Source organism: Ostrinia nubilalis, chromosome 12 (genome assembly GCF_963855985.1).
Source record: "Ostrinia nubilalis chromosome 12, ilOstNubi1.1, whole genome shotgun sequence".
In the NCBI taxonomy this organism is placed as follows: domain Eukaryota; kingdom Metazoa; phylum Arthropoda; class Insecta; order Lepidoptera; family Crambidae; genus Ostrinia; species Ostrinia nubilalis.
The window spans coordinates 12,284,272-12,301,466 of NC_087099.1; the positions used below are offsets into that span (position 1 = coordinate 12,284,272).

General features: G+C 36.7%; 2 protein-coding genes and 1 long non-coding RNA gene across 4 annotated transcripts in view; 1 reads left to right on the forward strand and 2 right to left on the reverse strand.

Annotated features, from left to right (window-relative positions):
* Positions 1-27: 27 nt before the first annotated feature.
* LOC135076956 (ATP synthase lipid-binding protein, mitochondrial) lies at positions 28-3,268 on the forward strand. Of its 2 annotated transcripts, none has more exons than XM_063971482.1 (4): positions 28-126; positions 587-662; positions 1,094-1,280; positions 2,671-3,268. In XM_063971482.1, the coding sequence occupies exons 2-4, from the start codon at positions 618-620 to the stop codon at positions 2,832-2,834; spliced, it is 396 nt and encodes a 131-aa protein (XP_063827552.1). In that variant the 5' UTR covers positions 28-126; positions 587-617; the 3' UTR covers positions 2,835-3,268. The 2 variants fall into 2 exon arrangements, with proteins under 2 accessions (XP_063827552.1, XP_063827553.1); XM_063971483.1 differs by lacking the exon at positions 28-126 and adding an exon at positions 159-266.
* Positions 3,269-5,421: 2,153 nt separating this feature from the next.
* Positions 5,422-6,522, reverse strand: LOC135076553 (uncharacterized). Its single transcript, XR_010258298.1, has 2 exons — positions 5,892-6,522; positions 5,422-5,531 (listed from the first exon to the last, which is right to left on the reverse strand). It is a non-coding gene; the product is annotated as an uncharacterized LOC135076553 (long non-coding RNA).
* Positions 6,523-7,544: 1,022 nt separating this feature from the next.
* Positions 7,545-17,195, reverse strand: part of LOC135076709 (double-strand-break repair protein rad21 homolog) — a 30,930-nt gene continuing 21,279 nt past the window's right edge. Inside the window, exons 17-20 of the mRNA XM_063971130.1 lie at positions 11,610-11,749; positions 10,467-10,562; positions 9,556-9,720; positions 7,545-9,039 (exon numbers count right to left, since the gene is read on the reverse strand). Of these exons, the coding sequence (XP_063827200.1) occupies positions 8,914-9,039; positions 9,556-9,720; positions 10,467-10,562; positions 11,610-11,749 (527 nt within the window). The 3' untranslated portion in view covers positions 7,545-8,913. The remainder of the gene's footprint in view (positions 9,040-9,555; positions 9,721-10,466; positions 10,563-11,609; positions 11,750-17,195) is intronic.

A 17,195-nucleotide genomic window follows, 5' to 3' on the forward strand; every position in this document is an offset into this window, starting at 1 on the left:
CTGCACCAAACGGAACATCGCGACGTCTAGACCAATAGGAACTCGTGATGTGCGTTCTGTTTCACTTCACTACTGTCAGAAATTGAACATTCCAAAGGCCGGTCTCCTCCCTTTCGGTGTTCTTTGGTAAGTGCGGTAAAAATTCTGTGAATAAAACCAATCGTGAAAAAGTGTTCAAATTATAAGCCATCATAGAAAATTAAGTGATAATATCGATTCATACAGGCATAGAGTGAGTGACAGTGCGAATATTTATTTGTGAAACCGTAAGTTATCACAGGAATACCCTTCCAACTTCAAACGTAATCGGCTCGTCGGAACGGCCATTTTCTATCTTCACAAAATAAATCATCAAGCGGTAACAATTCCATCTCTCGTGTGTAGAATTTCATTATCATTGATAACAGTCCGAGTATCATAACTTACGTGTGTATAGTAGCCTCCCTCGGTCTCTGTTACGTAGCCTGTAAATTACGTAACCTTTGCGGTTCGTCGGTCAAATTGTCAGACTAGTACTTGAACTTCTCGGTGCCTGAAAACTACTAACAGTATCCGACTTACTCACCTGCGAAACGGTTTCTTTCAGTTGTCGCTCGCCGCACCTAAATTAACACAAAATGCTGTCTGCCGCCAGACTGATCGCCCCCGCAGCCAGGTCTGCTGTAAGTATCATCAGTATTCTAATTTGATTTGATTTATTACAGGAGGATTAACTTCAATTTACCTACATTTTAACATTCCTGCATCTATTCCCCTTCAATAAGTTCATAACTTTGAAGTTCGTTGCTTATCAGGTCTTCATCAGATCAATACCGGTACTGCAGTTCCTAGTCTTCATATGAATAGGTTTTATCAAGACTATTACTTCAGACTTGGTTTTATATGATTTCTAACCTTCAACTTGATTGTTACATAATTATGGAAGCTAACCTCATAAATCAGTCTTAAGTTGTGATACTGTGTGAAGGTCATAGAGATCAATAAATGAGTGATTACTTTATGTTCAAATGGCTACTGCAGTTTTATGTCAGCCTACAGACTTGAGATAAGGAGTTTTGCAACAAGAGAATCAATATCCGATTGAATGTTCCAGATCTTCAGCAACACAGCCATCGTCAGGCCACTGGCAGCAGTGCCCTCCCAGACACAGATTGTGAGCGCTGCTCCCAATCAGCTGTCAGCAGTGCGTTCCTTCCAGACCACCTCTGTCACCAAGGACATTGACTCCGCCGCCAAATTCATCGGTGCCGGTGCAGCGACAGTAGGAGTAGCTGGTTCCGGTAAGTTTTCAGACTTCGTGTTACATAATTTTGCGCTAAATTCTTTTTCTTTTTTGTTGTACTGTCTTTTTTGTTTTCTAACCTATAAAACTAGTCCCTGGGCTATTTCACTCAGCCTTTACTTGCTTCTTTAGTTAATTTTGACGGTTACTTAAAAATCAATAACTGCACTAGGCACCTCCCATTGAGGTTGCATAACATCTCACACAAGCTTCATTTTTCTAGAAATGGATTGGGAATCATATGCCCTATTATCTGAAACAAATAAAGGCTGTTTCTCACATTTACACTAAAAAGGTTATTTGTGATTGCATAACTAACATGTTGGAAGGAATTAGTTTTTAACTAATTAATTTCACCAATCATTCTTATCAGTGAGAAATAATTTGGGATTCCATGTAACACTTAAGTTGTAAAGATTCACTTTAAACTGAGTACAATTAAAATTTTACTAAGCTAAATAAATTATTTCTGCCTACTGTTGCAGTGAATAGATTAATTTGATTTGAGAAAAACTTTATGATGGAAACCAATTTTTATGCAATAAAAATAACCTTTTTTCATTTTATTACGCTTATTAACCCGCATGCTTTATGTTAACCTTGTGTATGTTACCTGCAGGCATTGGTATCGGTGTGGTGTTTGGATGTCTGATCATCGGATATGCGCGCAATCCCTCACTCAAGCAACAAATATTCTCATATGCGATCTTGGGATTTGCACTGTCTGAAGCTATGGGCCTGTTCTGTTTGATGATTGCGTTCTTAATGTTATTTGCCTTTTAGACTATTTTTTTATAATCAAGATTTATGTACAGTGTATATTCGCTATTGTGGACATGGCATCTTCTAGCTTTTATATGTTGCATGTTTTTACATGCAATTTTATTAACTTTCCTATAATTTTGTCATGAAGACACCTTACTTTACTACACAGCACAGGTGAGATTATGCTGCACATTTTTTTGTAGTTAGCTTGTGGTACTTACTAACATTTTTGTAAATACTAAATAAATAAAATTTCTCTTTCAGCAGTATAAAATCTATAAATATCTCCCTATAGTGGCATTTATTTAGTATTTACAGAATAATTATTATTTGTTTTGCATAAATTTTATTTTTAGCTAGTTACTGATTTTTCCCCATTTTAAATGAATTTTTTTTCAAACACCCTGTATATCATTTTTTTTTTGTTGCATATTAGGATACCCACTTTATCATTGAAATATTAATTGTTACTTACCTGTTCAGCAATGATAATTTCCCAAGATCAAAATTGTCTGGTTTGATACCTGTGCGTGTGCATGTCACACTTCCAAAAAGTTTTACTTCATGATATTGTTAGTGGTTTGTGGAACACATTTGACTGATTAGTACTGTGCTTCTTCCAGGTGCGGGTATCGGAACAGTGTTTGGTTCCCTGATCATCGGCTACGCCAGGAACCCCTCCCTCAAGCAGCAGCTGTTCTCATACGCCATCCTGGGCTTCGCCCTGTCCGAGGCTATGGGGCTCTTCTGTCTTATGATGGCCTTCCTGCTGCTCTTCGCTTTCTAAGCCAATTACTTTTAAGAACACTACTGCCATCCATCATAGAGGTTTCAGTGTATACTACCTAGTGGGCGGCCAAGGAATCAAATGTGTGGAACCTCACCTAGTGATGCAAGGACTGATGTGTACAGTGTTACACTTGCCAGTGCGTCATCCGGAATGCAATTTATTTAATTATGTAGTATAAAGGAAATCTGCAAATAAAATGTTGTACGTAAACATTTAACGATTCTAAAGTTATTTCAAACACCTGATTATTGTAGACTTGTTATTAATCATGTTATAGTGACACGGGAAAGCCGGTGATGATATTTTTGAAGCCAGTGTCTGCGTATTTGCGTGTGTGTATCGTCATCGACTTTTTTGGTGGAATTAACCTGTTCGAGGATGTCGGCATCTGTATTGTACATTTTTAGGGCGAATAAATGATACAAACATAATCCACTGAGCGTTTTTCATCCAGTATAGCCTCCTACTTTTTTTTTTCTATTTAAAAGCCAAAGACTGATTGGCAAACTGTTCAAAAGAGATTTTCTTTTTAAATATCAAAAAAATACACACATTAATACAGTAGGTACCTAAGATTACCTAGGTTTCTTAGAATAGGTAGGTAGGTACACTGTCTAACTTAGCAGTTTGAATGTCTGATCAAGACTACCTGCGCGCCCGCGTTTATTCCCGATGTCCCCCACTATTTGTCCACCGCTGGTGGACATTGAGAAAAAAAGTTGCAATGTCCACCAGTGGGGGACAGCGCTACTGAAATCTTCCCGTTGGGCCCTACTGGTGGACACTGAGAAGAAATGAGTTGCTCTGTCCCTCAGTGGTGGACATCGAAACCAAAAAAGTTCAGTGGTCTCCCACTATTTGTTTTGTTTTCGTGATTATTAAAAAATATTTTTTTTAATTCGTATCAAATATAATTCTCAGTTTTTTAACATCCCACCTTTCCTATTTATGTAAACTTTTTCAATTTGTCGTGAACTAGATCCTGCAATTTCCGATATTATTAACAGATAATAAGTGCAAAATAGTAACATTACCGACACAATAATTTCTGATAACATGAACATTGTGGGTACTTGGAAAATTAAAAATGACAAAACCGTTCCGATTAACGCACACTTCCTAGGGGCGTCAGTATAAATAAAGATTGTTTTAAACTATAATAAAAATGCCTTAAAAATGTATGTATTATAATTATTAGTATAAGATTTACTTAAAATGTTTGTATTCATAAACACAAATATAATAGTGGAGGACAACGGAACTTTTTTGGTTTCGATGTCCACCACTGAGGGACAGAGCAACTCATTTCTTCTCAGTGTCCACCACTAGGGCCCAACGGGAAGATTTCAGTAGCGCTGTCCCCCACTGGTGGACATTGCAACTTTTTTTCTCGATGTCCACCAGTGGGGGACATCGGGAATAAACGCGCGCCCGCGACTACATACATACTTCGTAGAAAATCATTTTTGCGATTTTTGCAAAATCATTCTTCGTAACACCACTTTATTCTACCCAGTTTGGCATTCACACCCTTACCCCCAACTCAAGGTAATCGTGGCGGATCCTCTCCGAATATCCACACAAATTGAAGGAGACTTAGAGATCCTGCATTCCTGTTGTCCCCATGTAGGAATTTTGAATTGAATAATAAAATAGGTACCTAGTACAAATCAAAATTATTTCCCGTTGTCCCCACTCCCCATTAATAAGGTGGACAACGGCAAAAAATCTCGACGAAAAATGCACCGTCTGTAATGACAGTCTTGGTAGGAGCTCATATCTGAAGTAGGGTAGACCGGGTACAATAGTACCACGGGTCAATAGTACCATCGGCGATATTTCTTCATACAAGCGACGTTAGGTTGTGTGCATAGCGTCAGAATATGCGCTTTTTGTGTTTCCATCCGCTCACCAGTCGGCGGCGCTTGCGCTGAGAAACGAAGGTGTACAGGAAGGATTTTTGTTTTTTGCCCAGCCGCAGTAAGTTTTTACGTCAAATATATGAGCCCATAAGTTGCCTAATATACTATTAGTTACCAAGGTATTATTGTCAATAGTTTATTCAGGCTCTAAACTTTGTATCGACAGCGAATTATTGGCATTCACTGTGAAAATGACTGAATTTTAGGTGAAGTTCTCTTGAATACCTACTTGGAACAATTGTACCAGTCTCCATGGGGTCAATTGTAGCGGTACAATCAACCCCGTGGTACAATTAACCCCCGGAACCTTATTTTATACTTACTACATAATATTTTTAATTGGTTTTAAAGTACCTATACTTATAATAAAATAAGTTATTATAAAACATTCACGTGGTTATTATTTTTACTATTATAGGCATACCTACCTACCTACTGAAATAATAGTCTAGGCTCATTCATAGTTGCATGCATTAAGCATTAGAGTATTTCTCAAAAAAAATGTACGTAACGAAACGGTAGTAACGAAATAGTAAGGCCATAAGGCTTGTTATACATTGGCGAAATATTGTGAATGCTCTAAATTTATTCAATTCGAAATATTTGTAAGTATGCACCCAAATACGGGGTAATATTTAGGGGTTAGAAATAAAATAAGGGAGTAATCATTCATACTATTTTAATAAAATTATTTTTGTTCCATCATGTTTATCCATTTTGAGTCGTTCTCTGTAAGCTTTTTGCCTTTTGGCATTGGTTTTTGGCGGCATTCCTAAAAAAACAAAAGAAGTAATCACATAAAAACGTAATCTAAATGATTTGATAATTTTTTGCTGGCGGCACTTCTGTAAAGCAGATAGTATCCAATCCTTTTGTTATTGACGTTCTATATTTTTTGAAATAAATTAAGTAGTGAATATTACTATGCTTAGTCAGGTAATAACAGTATACACTCAGCATTATGTTGTACTTTTTCGTAACGTAACGAAATTCGTAAAAAACGTAACGAAATATTAGACAAAATGAGATCAGAAACAAGTATTTTTTTGATAAAATTTGTTACAGCAAATATAAAAGCTTACTAAATGTTCGTACCACACGTATTACAAAAAATGGTTACATGAAGACTTACCGTTCTATATAAAATCGCTGATTTTACTGCCTGTTACGAAAAAGTAATCCCACAAAACACACACGTTTTCACTAATTTTCGCGATAGATGTAATGGCGGAGACGTCAGGCCAACAGCCATTCAGAGTGCAGCTATTGTTGTCCGTGTAAAATAAATACGGAATTGTTCAGAAACCATGGGAAAGTAGAAATAAATCGTAACTAAAGAGTAAATAACGAAATAGTAAATGAGAGCGACTCATTTTGTTTTTTTGCTTTAAATTGCCAATTTATTATGACACCCCATAGAAAATCAATTTGATACAGAAACTGCGATTACTGTAGAACGATAATACAAAGAAATTTACAATAATTTAGTTACGTATCGCATTTTATGAAACAAAAACACATGAAAAAGCTAGGGTGGCAAACACGTTTTTGTATGAAAGGTAAAAAAGGACTATTTTTAAAATATCTAAATATTTGGTAATAAGTAGGATTATAGCTATAATTCTTCGTTATCTTAAAGATTAATATTCATCCTTTAAAATTGTGTGTGTGTTTTTTTTGTGTGATGATTTATAAATATAAAACTTTTGAACTGTTTCAAAGCACACTTTTTTTTTCAAAATGTACATTTTTTTTGAGAAATACTCATTAATTAGATACATACTTGATGTGTTTTATTAAATAAGTACGTAGATGTCGATAAAAAGGTGATATAAGTACCTAAATGCCTACTTAAAATATTTTAATATAGGTTTCTAAAACCCTTCTGAATATGTACATTTTAGCTTAATTCAGTAAGTTACTAAGTATTTGAACGTTTTGTTTTAGATGCCTCGGCGTAGAGTCAATAGTACGGATCGCGGATCAACGGATCTATTCCTTTATGAACAGGCTTTTAAAAAAATTTTAAAAGGTCGAAGCAGTAGTAGGTATAAATAATCAGGGTCAATTGTACCCTCATACAAAAATAGATTTTTCAGTTTTGATATTTCTATCATTGTTAATATGCTTATTGTTGTTTCAGAAGCAATATCCGAGCCAAATAGATGGCATATTATGTAGAAACAGTTAATTTTTTCGTTTTTATGGAAGAAAAGTTATTGTTTTGTTTTTAAACTTAAGTGTTGATTTTTCATACTAGTTCCTAAATATTTTCGATCTCAATTAATAAAAACTGATAATTGTAGGAGATTAAGAGTACAGAATACCAATAAAGGTGATGATTAGATAAACATAACTACTTTTATTGCCTCATATATTATTGGTACAATTGACCCGTTGTAGGGGTCAATTGTAACATGAGACATTGTACAGTTCAAATTCGTTTTTCATTAAGTATTCGAAAGAATAGTTCAACTCTGCATGCTTAAATGTGTAGCTTAAGAGTCTAGCTTTTACAGCATCCTAACAGAATAAGTTATATTTCATTAGATTTCTCAATATTGAACAATTTCCAAAAAATGGTACTATTGTCCCCGGTCTACCCTACATATTTATTAAATCCAGTATGGATTGAGGGCTTGTTCCAAACAATAACAAAAGAAAGCGTACGGAACCCTCCCGTGCGCGAGTCCGACTCGCACTTTGCCGGTTTTTTATTCCCTGTGGCACATAAGGTTGCTTAAGTTCGCTTTGGGAGAGAATAAGGTTAAAAAAATAGTCTAAATAGGAATGAAAATACTTTTATTATCAACAAATTTTTATTAGGTACATATTGCAAGTATGTTTTGTTGCACAAAATAAGAAAATACCTCCTATGATAGATTGATATTGATCAGATCTCGCATGGGAGATGATATCTTTAATTTTGTTTACAAGTTATTACATTTTAATGTCGTGGCATTCTTAATGCTTTATATCTGAATTTCCAAAATATTGACTTGGGTTTGACTACAAAATGAATACAAACCAGCATTTTATAGTAAGCATTCACTTTGTTAAATTAAATAGCACAATGTTCTCAAAGAAATGTAAAATCATATACGTCCAGCTTCACACACATTACACAATCACATAACAAGCATCATTTTTCTTGATAGTATCTATTCATTGCCCGCCGATTTGATGTTGGTAAATATAACTAAAATACTTGTACATGATTTATCGCATAGAATGTCGTCCTAATTAAGATTTCCACATAGTGTTCAGCTAGCACTATCACAACATTCAGTCGCAGGTACTGACCTAAACATTAAGTAGTGAAGGAAAACCCTACATAATTTACCAAAGCATTATCGAAAAACCATAAAACTAATTTAACAAGGCACAACAAATAAGATTTGTTTTATGTCTACACTTCCTTGAGAAAATACTCTATAAATACTTATTTTAAAAATCATAACACAATATTATTTCTCTCGACACCCCAGCGTCCCAAAATACAATGCTTACTTAGTTTTGGAATTCACAGAATTAACAATATAACACTATTTCTTCTATGGTTGCAAACTTTAATTAAACATAGATAAGCTATGACAACAATAACGATTTACTCGTGTATTTAGCGACAACTCTTGCTAGGTACTCCGGCGCAGAGTTTGGTATAAACGCAGCGCACTGAAAGGGACCGCAAAGTTGTATACTGATATAATATTTCACTATACATACCTACAGCAAAACAAAATAAGGCATCTCCTACAGTCACATGAATTGAACATAATTTTTGAGTCAAGACGCACATTCGCTCATGACTGGAGTCCGCAGAAATTAATTAGTTTTGTTACACAAACTGTTTTCATGAGATCAAAACTCGTAATATTATTGGTCCGAATGATAAAAAAGTAAACGCTTCCGCAAACTCCAGTCATAAGGTCGACTTACACAATTAATTATTTTTGGCTCAATCTAGTTCCCTAGCTTACTTTACATCTAACCATCATTCTCAGTATACCCATCATTTAAAAACTAATTTGATATTCTTTCACTGTGTTCAAATGTTCCGCAAGCACAGCAATCGAAGTATTGCTGTGCTCGTGGGACTGTATATTTTATACAATATAAATAAACATAAAATAATTAAGGATTCCGTACATCAATTAAATAGCTTCAGTTTCGAACTGGTCGCCCTTAGAGATAGTGATAGGTCCGTAAGTTTCGTGCTGCTCTATTTTCAATACTTGATGTTTCTTGAGGACAAGTAGACTGTAGAATTTCTGCGCGACCTGCAACGTAAAATTAGTTAGTAGGTATTATAAAATTGCACACTTCACACAATCGTAGTATTGCCAAGCTCTAGTGGCAGTAGGCGGGGCCTAATTATTATGTGCCTTGGCTGATGAGGAAGATAAGTTCTCGTGTCATATCTTCTGTGCAAGTCAATCGATCGATAGCTAATGCAGAATGCAGTTGTTGATGCAGATTTATAGGCCTACGAAATCCTAATACACAGTCCAAAAATTTTCTACGACAAAATTTGACGAAGTTAGGCCAAATTACTAAAAAAGTTCACCAGTTCAAAGAGAAATAAAATCTATGTTATGGAGAGAGACTTGAATAATCCCCGTTTCGCAGTCGGTTAAAATAGGAGTTCAAAACTAAGGCTGGGTTGCACCATTTGACAAACATCAAAAATCTGTCAAACTCCATACAAAAACACCGGTTATCGTTTAAAGTTACGATCAAAGTTAGGTGGTGCAACTCAGCCTAAGTTTTAGGTGTCAAACAGAGACAGTGCCTACCTGCTTCCTGTTGTTGTGCGCGGGCGCCAGGTCGACGAAGGCGAGGCGCAGGCCGGCGGCGAGCTTGGGCCGCATGACGGCGAACAGTTGCGCCGCGCGTCTGTTCAGCACGCGCTCCTCGAACTGCTCGTCTGTCTCGCCCGCCTCGCGCTCACCCTCCTCCGCCTGGGAATAAAAGCAACACATTTAGCAATAGTCTAATCGCTGACCTCTAATAAACACTGGACAGGCTGTCTCATACAAATGACAGTTAATTTTGTGTGCCAATTTGAAGCGCTACTACTATTGTCCCGACAACTAATTTGGACGTACATTGTATGGAGTACCTAACCATACTGATACGAGTAAGCCAGAAAGAAAATTACTAATTTTAATTCCATGGACACTCGTATCTGCCTACAGTATGGCCTATAGCGCCAAAATGGCGACCCTCAAATAGACACAAAAATATTATGACAGCAGCCAGTCCAGTGTGTTTGATCAATTCAGTTCAGGTCAATGAGTTTAATCCAGGGAGGACCTTGGATTACATGAAGGAGATGAGACCGCCTATATCGTATACTTTCAATAAAAGTATTGTTGTTGCAATTCACGAAGGCGAGTGAGCTTTACATGTGTGGTGGCTCACCACCGTTCGTTTTTCAAAAGTTTTGATAGACATTACACAAAACGTTATGTGCATGTATACGTACACTACACACACAAGTAAAGCTCACTCGCCTTCGTGAGTTGCAAGAACTACTATACCAACAGTCCCCTTCTTGGATTTAATGGAAGAGATGAGATGGCCTAAATTAAATTGAGCCTTTTTAATTAAATTTGGTATTTCTTCATACTTGAGGGTACAAAAAAACTCTGTTCTTTGAAAAACACTTGGCAATAAAAATTGATATTTGAATCTTGATACTCACATTTTCTGGTGTTGGTGGTAAATCGTAGTCGTGCTGTGGACTTTGATGAGGGTGTTGATCGTCGTATCCTAAATAATTCGTCATGTGCATACTGGTCTGTAAAAAAAAAACAATAATATTAGAGATACTATAGAATGTTGCAAAGCCGTTTTAGCAGTAAATTGTTGGCAATCCAAAAAAAAAACAATCAAATTGTCAGTTTAGGGTTCACGTATGATTCCGAACTCTGCTGCACGTAGCAGCAGTGCTGCCACGACATTGCGTAGCATGGAATGTCCGAGCTTCGGGTTTTTACAATACTTTCACGCACTGCTGCAGTGAGCCAGCTCCTTATTATGTAGTTCCAATAGGCGTGGCTTTTCGCCAAAGGTTTAGGTTTTGCTCTATATATCGTATAGCTTTTCGCCAAAAACGTTCTGCTGGAATGGAGGCCGCGTAACGGAAAACGCAGCGTGGGACGTCCACCCACAAGGTGGTCATCATCCGACGACATCATAAAGGTAGCAGGGAAGCGCTGGACGTAGGCCGCTACCAATCGATCGACATGGAAAGCATTGGGGGAGGCCTATGTTCAGCAGTGGACGTCCTATGGCACGTTCTACAGTGTGGCGACGCCACTACAAACTAGTGACCAACAGATGGCGCTGTTACTACTTCACTATGGCACACTCCGCCGCTCATACAAACCTGCATCGCGGTGACGGAGTTTTCTACCCTGCCAAGTATATACAGGGTGTTAGGTAAATGGGTATATGAGCCGACACTAGCCCATGTTAACATGGACATATAAATGGTATGGTGAAGTCAGAAATTTCATATCATCATTTTATTTTTTTAATTTTCATACAAAATATTTTTTATAAAATCCGATTTGTATGAAAATTAAAATAATTAAAATGAAGATATCAATTTTCTGACTTCACCATACCATTTATATGACCATGTTAACATGGGCTAGTGTCGGCTCATATACCCATTTACCTAACACCGAACACCCTGTATAGACAAACCAAGATGGTGTAAATTGGACCTTGGTCCCCGAGCACAACACCCGCTCGGAAGGAAGCACTAACATCTAGCTTCCTTATTGTGGATGAACATCATATCCCACAACAGTATATTCCAAAGTACTATGTCCCTGACCTGGTAGTCGGCGTGCTCGAGGCCGGGTATGAGCGGCTCGAGCGGCGCGGCGGGCGCCAGCAGCGGCGCCGGCTCCGCGCCCAGCTGCGGCAGCATCGGCAGCCGCTCCATGCCGTGCAGCATCGCGCCGTGCTGCAGCCCTGGGAGACAAATAAATAAATAAATAAATAAAAAGTATTTATTTCGGATAACAGGGATCCATAATGTTAGTAAAAACTTAGGCTATGTTAGTATCTTATTTCTAAAACAGACTTCGTCCTGCTGAGCATGTGGCCGATCAGTGGATAATCCCCACTATCGGCTATCTCCTTCAGTACGCTGTATAGTACTGGTGGACGTGCAGTGCTACCAGACTTAAATGTATCTTGCGACACTAAATCATTTGAGAACGTTAGTCGGCCATTGACTTTTTCTAGTAGAAATAAATTAAAAAAGTATGTTAAAATTAATAGGTTTATTTCTAAAACAAAAAAATTAATAAAAGGGCAAGAACAGTTTCACAAAAGTATTCTGTTAAGGAAAAAGAATCTAGATTTGGTTGACAGTCTAGAAATTTACCACAGTAAACTAGTAGAGAGTAGGTCCACTCATAACTTGGACGTTGAAAGGTTGCAGGCTGAAATCACAAACTTGCATGACTCGCTTGCATCCATAACAGCTAAATATAATTCAGCCAGGGAACAAATTAACGAACATATCCTGGCAGCAAACAATCTCTTAGATCTAGGCAATCCTACTACGGATTTTAAATCTCTGCCAAACATAACAATGCAAAGTCAGCAACAAACTGATGGCGGCTTGCGGCCTTCAATGCCTTCAATGTCTTCAAAAACGGGACTGTTGAATGTACATAAATCAAGCAATGTAGTGTTGTTCTCAGATAGGCTAGGAGTTGGTTATGGCCCCATATTAAATAAAAAATTAGATTGTAAAATAATAAATAACTGTATGCCAGACGCATCTTATTGTCAATTAATGAATGGCATAAAAAATAGTAAACAATTACACAGTAATTCTATTTTAATTATAATGTTAGGAAACAGTCAGAATATAAATAGGAAAAATATTCTACATAATTTTTCCATGCTGGCCAGCCTTAATGTTCATAAAATAATTATGTGTGCCCTGCCATACTGTAAAAATGGCTCCTCTGAAACTAATGAAAGTATTCACTTACTGAATACTTTATTATTTAATTTGACTGTTCGTCATAGCGACAAAGGACATTGTCAGAAACCGCCTAAAAACCGCCCAAAAACATTAACCCATCATAATTATTTTCTATTTTTTTTAATACATTAAGCACCCTTTCATTCTAATGGACACTTAAGCATTGAAAAATTAAATAAATAAGTCTTTTAACGTTTATTCTATAATACTATTACAACTTCCGGACGTTTTGGTGCGTGGCATGGTCTAAAACCTATCAAGTTCCATAATTTTTGCCGATAAAATCTGTACGAGGCATTACCGTACTTTATTGCTGGGAGTCCATGTATAGTGATGTTCCTGCGGCCATCATAGACAATAAAATATCGATTTTGAAAATAAAATAAATCGATTAAACTGCTTTGAAGACTAGATTTGCGTTAAAAGCTAAAAAGATATTGACACTATGACAAGAAGCTATCTAAAGTGTCCAACTGGTCGAAGGTCGTAAATAAAATAAAAATAATTAGGACCATAAACTGATATTCATGGTATCATAACTGTAAAAGTGTCAGAATCCGATGTTGAATCCAATGCCAGTTGAAGTGTGAGAAACATTATATCAACCTAGTATAGTTGCCAGTCTCTCATAATCTATGCCAATGAGGGTTTTCGCGATTGAAAAATCCGCCAGATGGCAATACGTAGACGTGAGGTCCAAATGCTGCATGATTGGTTATTTTTGACATGACATTGATAGATATCCACCAATCATGCAGCATTTGGACCTCGCGTCTACGTATTGCCATCTCGCGGATTTTTCAATCGCGAAAACCCTCATTCATAGCACATGTATAATAATAGACCAAATGAACTTTTATAGATTGTGAAAGAGAAGATAAAGATTTTATTATTTTATTAAAATCTTGCCACGAGGTAGTTTTTCAGTAGAAACCAGGATTGGATAATCGCTACAGGCAAGTATCAGAACATTTTATAAATATTTTTAATCGATTATATCCTTGTGAATCGTTTTAATAAATTCTCATTTTACTTTTTCAATTAAAACTTTTTCAATCCCTAGTCTTGTCAAACTGTCATAATGTCAACAAATTATAAATGTCACGTCAGTTGACTCAATTTCAGTCTTCTGTGCGTTTATTGTATTTTTATTTCAATGAAATAGTGCTAAAGGGTTAGTACTAAAAGTGAAAGCCTTTTTTCAGAAAGAAAACCAATGTGGTGCCCTTATTATTCATACTGTTTGAAAGTTACAAGTCAGTGATACAGAGTTGCCGACATTATAACTCCGTAGTGATACCATACCAAAGAAGAAGTTTTCCTAAACACTTGTGTTATTTTTATATGTGATCAAATAAAAAGGATTAATTCTACTGCTCAAATGGAATAACTTATCCCAAGAGACCGAATATAAAAAAAACCTCTCCATAGAAATTATCACCATCACGAGGATGTGAATTTTTTTGAGAATTTGATATTGGTCCTGTAAGAAAAGTAGTTGTATTTCAGTAGTAGAATCATCAACCCTTCTTGTTTCATCAGCAAGAGCAAGATTACTATAAAAACGCCCTGTAGGTAGGTATTGTTAAGCTGAAGAGTTTGTTTAGTGTCAAAGACTGTCACACAGTGTAACTTAAATTGGCATATTATGATGATGAACATAAAAACTTAAATAAATATTTATGTTAATATTTTTTCTATTTATTTATTTTCCCAAAGCTTCACAGTGACAGCTGAAACAGCAATACTGTTGTAAAACTAAACTTGGAACAAACTGTTACAAATATTTTACAAATTAAAATAAAACCGCATGTTGCTTTACTTTCTCGTATAGGTAATAAATGTAATTAATGGCTAGATTATTAATGTTACTTTATTACCCTCAATAGTGAGGAGATCTTATAAAATGGTAACCCTGATTTTCATTGTCATTCAAGTGCTCTTTCTACGCAAGCTTCTGTGATTTGGCCAAGGGCCACACACATTGCGATAACATTATGCGACATTGATTTGACAGCAGCGGAGTGAAGTCTTGCGACTATGCAAAATGATACCCTGTAATCGTAGCGCATATAGACATAGACGGGGCGGGGCACATAGCTCGTAGAGCTGATGGCCGCTGGGGCAGGAAAGTTCTTGAGTGGCGACCACGAGCCGAAAGACGTAGCGTGGGCAGGCCTCCCACTAGGTGGACCGACGATCTGGTGAAGGTCGCGGGAGGTGCCTGTATGCGAGCGGTGCAGGATCGGTCTTCGTGGAAATCCTTGGGGGAGGCCTTTGTCCAGCAGTGGACGTCTTTTCGGCTGAAACGAACGAACGAACGATACGTATTACCACTATTTACCAGACATTACTATTTATTGCATACTCGCCGGATTACACGTAGGAGCACGCGCGTTACAGCTTCGGCCTTGCATTATTATAAGATCTTGTTCCGCCCTTTTACGAACTTCCTCCGTGAGGATATCCCCGCCGAATTCTATGATGAACCTATCAAAAGTCATATTCTGCAATGTCAACCCACCACAAGGTGGACCGACGACCTGATAAAGGTAGCGGGAAGGCGCTGGATGCAGGCCGCTACCAACCGTGCGATGTGGAAGTCATTGGGGGAGGCCTATGTTCAGTAGTGGACGTCCTGTGGCTGAAATGATGATGATGATGATGAAATGAATGAAAATGACAAATCTTCGAACGTGTATAATACCGTGCCAAAGTAATCATATAATTTTGGCACCTTAATAACTATTGCCGTTTTTGTTGTAAAGATCATGCAGCGCTACTTGCGGATATTATTGGAAAGAAAACTATGTGGGCTCTAGATCTGAAGCCGCTTTAACGAACACGAAGTGCTCATACAATGCGGCGTATTTTCTTCCAGTCTTTAGTCAGGACTTTAGTCGAATTAAAACCCCGGTTGAACGTGATATAGCCGCACTAGAATACGATGCTTTTTTGCATAATCGCAAGACTTCGTTCCGGTGTCGACCGAATGTTATCATGATGTATGTGGCCCAGGGGTTACCGTAGCCGCTAAGGTTTGAAACTTCTTGCTTAAAATATTGTAGTCTTTGGCATAGACTACGACGGTAGTCATGGAGATATGAGTTTGTTATCTCGTGTCAGATGTAAATGGTGAAAAGAAAACTCATGATTCGTGTTATTTTTATGCAATATGTAGGTATTTTATAAAAGTGGAACCCCGAGTGATCTCCAAAACCCATTCTATTATTATATACGATTCGGCTTCGATATCTATAATACAATAGCAGTTTATTTCATGTGTCAGATGACAAGGGTGGAAACAACCTACGATTCATGTTGTTTATTTACGTGCAATATGTGGGCATATTATAAAGTGGAATGCCGAGTTGTATTTCTAAAACTTGTTCTATTATTTTATACTATTTGGCTGCGACTCGGCGTGACGACAATACAAAACATTTTTCGCGAATCGGTGTTCATACATTCACACAATACATTAGACGCCATGTTGTCATAAACGACATATTATAAAATCGCTGTGATTTAATATTCTTAATCATTAATTTTATGGCAAGTGTCCATCAGGAATCATTGTTCTTACACACAGAATCGTATTATTTCGCTTTCGGGTAGTAATATGTCAAAATTGTTGGTTTTTAGGCGAACAATGTATGGAGAACGAACATTGTCCTTTGTCTATTTTGACACTAATAAATTTATTAATAATAAGTTCATAATGACAGGCAGCTCTTTACACCTGCCTCAAAGCATAAAATTAAAACTTGCTACATTGTTAGCTTATAATATTAACTGTGTTATTAACACAAAACAAGTAAATTCCACTTTTGATATTATTAGTAGAAATACTAATACTAATATTTCTGTGACGACCTCTGATTTAAACTGAGAGGGACGACAACAGACAGGTCTATTAAAGGATTTAATATTGTTCATCAAAATTTACAAGGCCTGGCTGGCAAAGAATTAGAACTAGAATTGTTTTTAAAAAAATACGATGTTCATGTATTATGTTTAACCGAACATTGGCTTAAAAATTATGAATTGATGTTTCATATAGGAAATTATAAAGTTTGTAGTTCGTTCACCAGGGAGTCTGCTATTAGAGGGGGGTCACTCATATTATTAAATAATCAATTTAAATACAAGGAAAGAAAAGACATTGTCTCACTCTCAGTCGAACGAACTATAGAACTTGCGTGTGCAGAGCTAGAGCAGTATATAATTGTAAGTGTGTACAAGCCCCCATCTGCAAATTACCAATTATTCGAATCCACTATGGAGGAGGTCTTAAAAAAGGTATTTAAATCAAATAAGAGAGTAGTTGTATGTGGAGATTTTAATATAGATTTATTAGATAATACTCAATATAAAATAAGATTCTTAAACCTTTTTAAATCTTTTAATTTATCA

Coding starts and splice junctions, on each gene's coding strand:
- LOC135076956 (XM_063971482.1), top strand. CDS start 618: ATGCTGTCTGCCGCCAGACTGATCGCCCCCGCAGCCAGGTCTGCT. Junction 663..1,093: donor CCCCCGCAGCCAGGTCTGCT/GTAAGTATCATC, acceptor TGAATGTTCCAG/ATCTTCAGCAACACAGCCAT. Junction 1,281..2,670: donor AGTAGGAGTAGCTGGTTCCG/GTAAGTTTTCAG, acceptor TGCTTCTTCCAG/GTGCGGGTATCGGAACAGTG.